Here is an 8,298-nt window from a genome sequence, read left to right on the forward strand (position 1 = left end):
ATGATAATGGCGGAGATTCTAATGAACGAATAATTATATTTGCCACCGATTATATGCTTAAAATGTTAGCCGAAACGAAAACTTGGTATATAGGGGAATTTTAAATTGGCTCCTCATTTATTTTTGCAGCAATATGTAATTAGAATACCCTTTAAAACACTGTTTATTACAGCGGCATATTTTTTGTTACAAGAAAAACATACAACGTATGAAGAAATTTTTAACGAAAAAGCCCAAGAACGGAATTTAGTCATAGATCCGATAACAATTTATAGATTTTGAAAAAGTTGTAATCAATGCCGTCGAAAATATTCTAGGTTTCTTTTTACGATTTAATTACATCTATATACTATCGAGATTGTTAGGACCTTGATTTTAAAATGTATTTTGGACCGTCGACCTTGAACGGGTCAAAAAATGATATGAATTTATGCCGGGCCAAAATAAAAATTGGAGCTGGCCATTTTCATTACTTAACTTATAATAATATTTAGCTTAATATTACAGAGACTATGTAATTTTTGTTATAAATCCGGACCAAAATAAAAAATCTGAGCTGGCCATAATATTTTGCATAATATCAGAGAGACTAGGTATCAAATTCGTTTATTTTATAAATATTGCTTTGTTTAATTTTCATTAAACCTGGGTTCGGAATAAGTCCATTACATTATACATATATTTATTAATATTAATTACTAATTTAAGTTTTTGTTAGGTTTAATATTAATCATAAGTACTATTTTATTTTGAAAATTTTTAATTGGAAATATTTTACAGGAATTTTTGACGATTTTCTCAAAAAATATTTTTGGGATTTTTTTTCCGGGGATATTTTTTTCTATATTGTTAATTTTATAAAAATAATTTAATATTTTATAAGATTTAAAAAGTGGGGAATTTTTTCCGGGGAATTATTTTCTATGGGAATTTTTTTCCGGGGATTTTTTTTCTGGAGATATTTCGGGGAATTTTTTTCCAGGGAATTATTTTCCAGGGAATTTTTTTTCCGGGGAGTAATTTTCTGGGGAATTCTTTTCCCGGGGATTTTTTTTCCAGGGAATTTATTTCGGATTTATTTTCCGGGGATTTTTTTTCCGGGGAATTATTTTCCTAGATTCGTGTTTTATACATTCTTCTAATATTTCCTATAAATGCTTAAGAAATAAATAATATTTAAATCATATTTTATTTTTATTTATAATTTAAAGTTGATCAATTAATGTGAATGGTTGAATCTTAACAAAGAAATCAAATTCTTAATATAAATGAAAGATCAATTATTTTTATATATTATTATAGTATATATCATATATTGTATAAATTAAGGGTATATTCTTTTAACAATAATCATCAGTATGAGATGAGATTATAAATGTTTTTTAATTTTATATATCAAAATATGAATTTTATAAATATAAAAATAAATTAATTGAAACTATTGAAATAATAAAGGAGATTTGTAAATGAATGCACACAATCTTAGTAGTGTTAGAGCAATCCTTATCATTTACCAACTATTATATTAGTTTTCAACGTTCAACTATACCCTCAAATGCTTCAAGAAAACCAGTAATCGAATCTTAGAGGAATCTTATGGAAGAGTATATTTTTCCAATTTTATAAATTTTAACCCATCAACATATTTTAAATCTCAGTGTTACAGTTTTAAAATTTTCGACAAGGGTACGCTATTACTTGATCTAGGAGGCACGCTAAAATGAGCAATAAAGATGAATTTTAATAAAATTTTCAAAAAACACTGCGGATTTAAGATATCCAGTAAGGTATAAACTATCCCCTCTACATCTTTCGATTCTAATTCAATTATTAGTAATTTAAAAGTTGGATCATTATAAGTGGACATCAAAGCCGATTTTACATAAAAGCAAGGCGGGCTTATTTGACAACATAGTAGATTCATCTACCAGAATAGTAATTTTTTTTCGATTATAAATTGCAATATTATTTTAATATTTATATTTGCAATTCCTTAGCAATGAATAATTAACAGGCAGACAATCTAGAATGCAACATATGAATTGAGCTCTTGTAATAACAATTCCAAATCTACAAACGGGAGATTTTATTTTGCAAGATTGCTATCCTAGCTGTTGTAAATTATTTAAAATATCATCGCAAATGGATATCGAAATCGATAATTGAGTCAATGATAATATTAATGAAGTGAAGAGTAGCCCCTGGTGGCCCTTCAGTGGCAATTTAACTTTTCGTAATCTCATACCTCATGGGTATCGCCATCTAGGTGCTTTGGGTGATAAAGCACTCCCTGCTAGAGCACCGCACTTTTCAATAGCACCGATTGAAAATGGATTAGCCCCTTTTTCAAATAAATTAACACCAATATAATTAAAACCCATCAAATAAATATTATTTTCCTTGTGGCAAGCATAGTCATTTTATTATTACCGTTTTTTCCTTCTAATTAAGCAAAGAACAAAATGGGGAAAAATCAAATGATATTACATAATATAAAAAAAATTTAGATTATTTTATAATTTAATTTTAATTTATCATATGATCCTACATATCAAAATGAAATAAACCATCATTGAATAAAACCAAATACATAGAATACGTTAAGGTTATTTAAATATTATATTCATTTTTGCGTGGATTTTTTAATATAAAATGTTGCACTTATTTTTCAATTAATTTAATATTCATTTTGAATTGGTCTCCTTTTAATTCTAAAAATTAGGTATTTCTTCCGTGGACTTTAGTTCCGTGATTGATTTGTATCATTTATTAAATTATTGATATGGTAAAATTATTTTTCAAATTTATTTTTTTTTAAAATTGGGTTATTTTATGATTTCTTAAGGCATTTCTACATTTGTGTCAGATATTATTTTGATCAGCGAATACATATATATATAAAATCTTGTAGTTTAAAGACCCTTAGAAAATCATTTATAAAGAGAGTAAATAAATTTATAGACATTTTTTAAAAACAAATAAGCACCTTTTATTCTTTTTAAAAAAGCTAACGACGCCCTTGACTGAGGTTAATATAATAAGATTTTATCGGAGAAATAGAATTATATCATGTAATTTTTTTTAGGAATATAATATCTTTATTTATATTAAAAAATAGCATAATTAAATTAAGTAAATTTGAAAAAAGGCAAAAATAAGAACTATATTTTTTTAAAAAATGCATATAAGAAGGGGGGAGGGCAAAAAGGTTCTCATTGAGATCCGAGGAAACAGATCGTTCCATCTCATCCTTAACATTTGGATGTAACTAATCTAATCAAGTTTTTAGATTGCGCCCCAACAATAATTTTGCCGGTGAACGTCTTGTTTAGTGGTGCTCACCCATTCTGTATGCTGTCAAAACTTCTCCCATAGCCTCCACTGGCTCCTTAATATCTTTCCTATTGACAAAATATCGACTCTTAAGTGTTTATATTGTACTTTCAGCTAACCCATTCATTTTGGCATGGTAAGGTGTTGAATGTATTAATTTAATATTTTTCTTTAAACAGAATCTTCGAAATTCTCCAGAAATAAACTAAGGGCCATTATCTGACACAATTTGTCTTGGCGTTCCAAAACGTGCGAACTATTTCCTTAGCGCTCTGATCATTGTTGTAGACGTGGTCTCTCTCACTTCAATCCATTTAAAATGTGCATCAACTCCAACTAACCATGAATACAAATCGATAGGTCTCGCAAAATCGAGATGAAAGTGTTCCCATGGCGTATTAGAGATGTTCCACGAATATAAAGTAACTTCTATTATATTCGGTTACTTTGACATGGCATACATGACGAACATGTTGTTCAATGTCTTTATCGCAATTAGGCCATCAACAATACATTCTAAAAATTGAATTCATTGTTGCATTTATTCCTGGATGGCCCCTGTGTATAATAGCTAATATTGATTTCCTCATCACGGTTGGAATTACCAACTTTCTATTCCATTCAATGACATCACGATCTACTGACAATTTATCCCGACGATTATTATAACAAACTAACTCTGCATCATTTTTTACATCAAACCCTCAATGTTTTTAATTACTTTATTTAGCAATCTATCTTTCCTTGTTTCTTTTTGGAGTTCAACTTGACCGAAATATATATCGAGTAAATTTATAGCTCTAGTTTTTAATGTTTAAGATTATGGTCTTTATTTGACTCCATGCTTGCTACTGGCCTGGCAGTTTAGATAATGTATCAAACACTATGTTTTCTTTTCCTAGACGATATTTAATTATTATATGCGGACATTTTCCATGCCCAGTGCGTCAATCGATTATTGGATATATTTGGTAGTTCATGTTTATCACCAAATAATTTTTCCAAAAATGTGATCTGTTAGTAATATAAATTTTAGTCCAAAAATAAAAGTATAAAATTTTTCCATTCCAAACAAAAGTGCTCTTGCCTCTTTTTCTATTGGTGCACAGTTTTTCTTTGATTCCAATAATTTTCATGAAGCAAATGCGATAGCTGCTAACCCTCCAAAACTAGTTTTAGAGGCGTCACATTCCATTATAATTGGTAAACTTGACAAATAAGGAATCAAGGTTTTATTTGTTGACAAAAGCTGCTTTATTTTTTTAAATATGCATCTTGTTCACTGTCAGACAAAACCCAGGAACTTTTAATGCTTGTTAATATATGCAGTGGGCGATGCCATGCAAATGTGGTGAAAATCTCTCGTGATAATTCACAAGTCCTAAAAAAGATCGCATTTGGTGTATATTCTAAGGAGTGGGTATCTTTCGAATAGCATATATTTTTTATTTTGCTAGTTACATGCCATTTTATCTATTAAAAAACGTAGAAAAGAAACTGAATCTTTTAAAAAACGTATTTTCGCCCATTTTGCCTTCATACCAGCCTGTTTTAATTTCATTAGTACTTTTTTCTCATTGTTCAAATGTTCAACATCCATCATTTTTTCCCGTTATAGTAATCTCGTCCAGGTTTACTCCTGTCATTTGGCAGTCCTGTAATAGATTATCCATACATCGTTGGAAAATAGTCGGCGCACAAGAAAGGCCGAAAGGCAATATCGAAAATAAATAATATGGGTTGATATAGTTAAAGTTAGGTATTCCATTGAGCTTTCTTTTATTGGTAGCTACAAATAAGCATCTATTAAATATTGACAATAAAGTTCTACCCTCCTTCTAATTTGGCCCATAGATCATCCACAATATTATGTAACCTTAAAATCCTCACAAATTCTGATTTCTCCATTTTTTTTGCGTACGTTTGCTGTTGGAATAGCCCACTTTAACAATCTTTATTTTCACCTCATTTAATTTATATAACTTAATATATACGAATCAACTTAAACTTAACTTAATATCTATTTAAACATTAAAACCAGAAGGAAACATATATTTTTAATTTTTATTACAAATTCAATAATTTTTCAAATTCATTTTTTTTGCAAGAATTTCATAAAAACAGATAATAATAATATCAAAACAAGAAAATTTTTCATCATTATTGGTGTTTAAATAAAAAAAATATTATAACTTTCTAAAATAAACGAAAATTAGTATAAAATAAACAAAAACTAGGAATAAATTAAACAGAAATTAGGACATGCCACCCTTATGGGAACGTGACATTCACCCAGAAATTTTACATAATATCTATTAAATATTTACACCATAATGTTATATGTTATCAATAATATATATTATAAACTATTTTGAATAATTAAACTAAGAGGATTTTTTACCGCACGGTGATTAGTATTGATATTAAGAGAATAATTGCTATGTTATCAGTGGATCCTACACTTTTTGAGGGATAGAAGCAGAATACCCCCCTAAAGTACCCCCCCCCCCCCATTGTAAATTATTTTTTGACACCAATAAATTTCAAAAATAATTTTTATTGCATCAATATTTATTATAATATAAATATAATGTAAAAAATATATATGCTTTAAAAATATTATTTTTAAATTAATAATTTAGATAAATTAGGGGAAGAGAAAGCAAAGAATTTATAATTTCATCAATATTTAATTGTTTAAATAAATTATTTTCCATTGATAAAATGGTTAAATTATTAAGAAATGGATCTTTCATGACACTACGAAGTCTTGTTTTAATTAGTTTAATTTTACTCATGACCCTTTCGGCAGTACATGATGTAGTAAGAATAGTTAATAAATATTTATATAAAATTGTTAAATTTGGGAAAGCAGAAAAATTTATAAGCAGACGATAAGGTAAAATAAATGAATAGTTTCTCCAGTCTTAATCATTCATCTCAAAATTATTATCATCATCAGAAGAAGCTAAATAATGTATTAGTAAAAATATTTTAATTAAATAAATTTACAATTCTCAGAATCTGACAAATCTTCTTTAACCTCTAGGTCACGAGTAATAATTACGTCCCCCGTTTTAGCCATTTTATAAATATTTCTAAACATCAACATTTCCTCAAAAACTTGACTTGTATTTAATTGATAAAATTCACAGATATCCTTGATATCATCTTTAACAATTGCCTTTTCCGCCATTCCCTTTGGGGTAAAAAATGATGTTTGACTCAAAAATTTTATCGATTCATCGTTAAATCTTTCACTAAACTGCATAATAATTAAATCAAGTGCAGCATAAAACACACTGATTTTAAAGCTAAAATAAAATATTATATTTAATGATGAAAGTATATATATACCTCTCCTTTTTGGATTGTAATGTTTGAAGTCTTGAACTTTCAAAATCAAAAGGTAAATTTCTCTTCTTCATAAAATCTTGGGCCTTTGAAAAGACATCCAAAAATTCAGTGTTATTATCTATTTTAAGATTATAAAATAATAAAAGATAATAATTTAAATTATACTTCTCATATTAATCAGGCAATCTTTTGCCAATTGAATTTGATTTATTGCAAACCCTATATCCTTCGAAATGGTTTGCAATTTTGTACAAGCCAAGCTAGTTATCAACAATATTTTATCCAAAACACATAGTGATAAAATAAAATCAAATTTTTCTATTCTATAGACTATAGCACTAGCCATAGTGGAAGTGGCAGGATCTTCAGAATCCTTTAAATTTGCCAAAGCTGCCCTCAAAGCATCATAAAGTAGGAAAAAATTTACAATCGCCTTATATGATGTTAGCCAGCTTCTATAAATATAAAATTAACATTATATATCGAAACAATTAAGATAATATTACCGAGTGGTATTCTTGATGCGTAAAAATCTATGTGATTTTGTCAGTAAATCACTCTGACATGTTTTGAGCACTTCATATCTTTTAACACCATTAAAAAATACGTAAATTTCGTCTAATATTCCCAAGACATTTCGCAGCTCTTTTACTGATTGGCATAATTGAACAACTATTAAATTTAATCGATGACAATAGCACCAAATAAAAGCTGCCTTTGGCGCCTCCGCTCTAATCAAAGCCTGCACTCCATTAATTCTTCCACTCATGTTTGAGGCGCCATCATAGCTTTGCCCCACTAGGAATTCGAGGGGTAGATTTATGGAGCCAGGCTTGGATATTATATTCTTTTTAATATCGAGGCCCGTTGTATTTCCCGTACAATAAATGTCTATCAGCCTTTCAACGGGCTTAGGTGTCTCGCTATTTTCAACATATCTCACTATCAAAGCTATTGCTTCTGATTTCGATACATCATATGTGCCATCAACTATAATTGAATAGCACCTGTTGAATTCAATCTCCTTTTGAATTTTTTTTATAACCATATTTTTCATGGTTTCAATAAGAATATTTATGTTATTATATGATAACAGATTTGAATATAATTTAGATTTTAATCCCTTAATTTTTTTCTCACTTCTTATTTAATAAAAAAAATTATTTTGCTATTTGTCCAATTTTGAGAAATATTCTTAAAAGCCACTATTTCAAAGCTTTTCTTTATATCGTGAAAATTAAGCCCACCATGTCTTTTTCTAATATGATCTGTCCATTTATCATCTCTTATATTATGATATGTACAATTTTTAATCAAGCATTTATATTTTTTTTGGTTAATATTTTTGGGCATATTTTGACAATGATCTAAAAATTATAAATGATTATATATAAGATTTAATATTTAAATTTTTACTATTCCCTTTGATAAAATTTTAATTTTGCGCCAAATCTTGAAAGTGGAAAAATAATTTTATGATAAGAAATATCGGATAACAAACTAATTTGCTAAACATCGACCATAAAAATTTTTAAAATAAAAATTTTAAAAAAAAAAGTACCCCTATAGAAATTTATAGAAGCAGTTGCTTCGGACCCCCCCCCCGTT

At 28.0% G+C, this 8,298-nt stretch overlaps 1 protein-coding gene across 1 annotated transcript; it reads right to left on the bottom strand.

Annotated features, from left to right (window-relative positions):
- Positions 1-6,138: 6,138 nt before the first annotated feature.
- LOC135928654 (zinc finger MYM-type protein 1-like) lies at positions 6,139-7,747 on the bottom strand. Its single transcript, XM_065465109.1, has 5 exons — positions 7,197-7,747; positions 6,856-7,145; positions 6,691-6,808; positions 6,346-6,647; positions 6,139-6,301 (listed from the first exon to the last, which is right to left on the bottom strand). The coding sequence occupies exons 1-5, from the start codon at positions 7,745-7,747 to the stop codon at positions 6,261-6,263; spliced, it is 1,302 nt and encodes a 433-aa protein (XP_065321181.1). The 3' UTR covers positions 6,139-6,260.
- Between the last annotated feature and the right edge of the window lie 551 nt (positions 7,748-8,298).

The sequence above is a fragment of the Gordionus sp. m RMFG-2023 genome, chromosome 4 (genome assembly GCF_954871325.1).
Source record: "Gordionus sp. m RMFG-2023 chromosome 4, tfGorSpeb1-WG-v2, whole genome shotgun sequence".
Classification (NCBI taxonomy): Eukaryota; Metazoa; Nematomorpha; class Gordioida; order Chordodea; family Parachordodidae; genus Gordionus; species Gordionus sp. m RMFG-2023.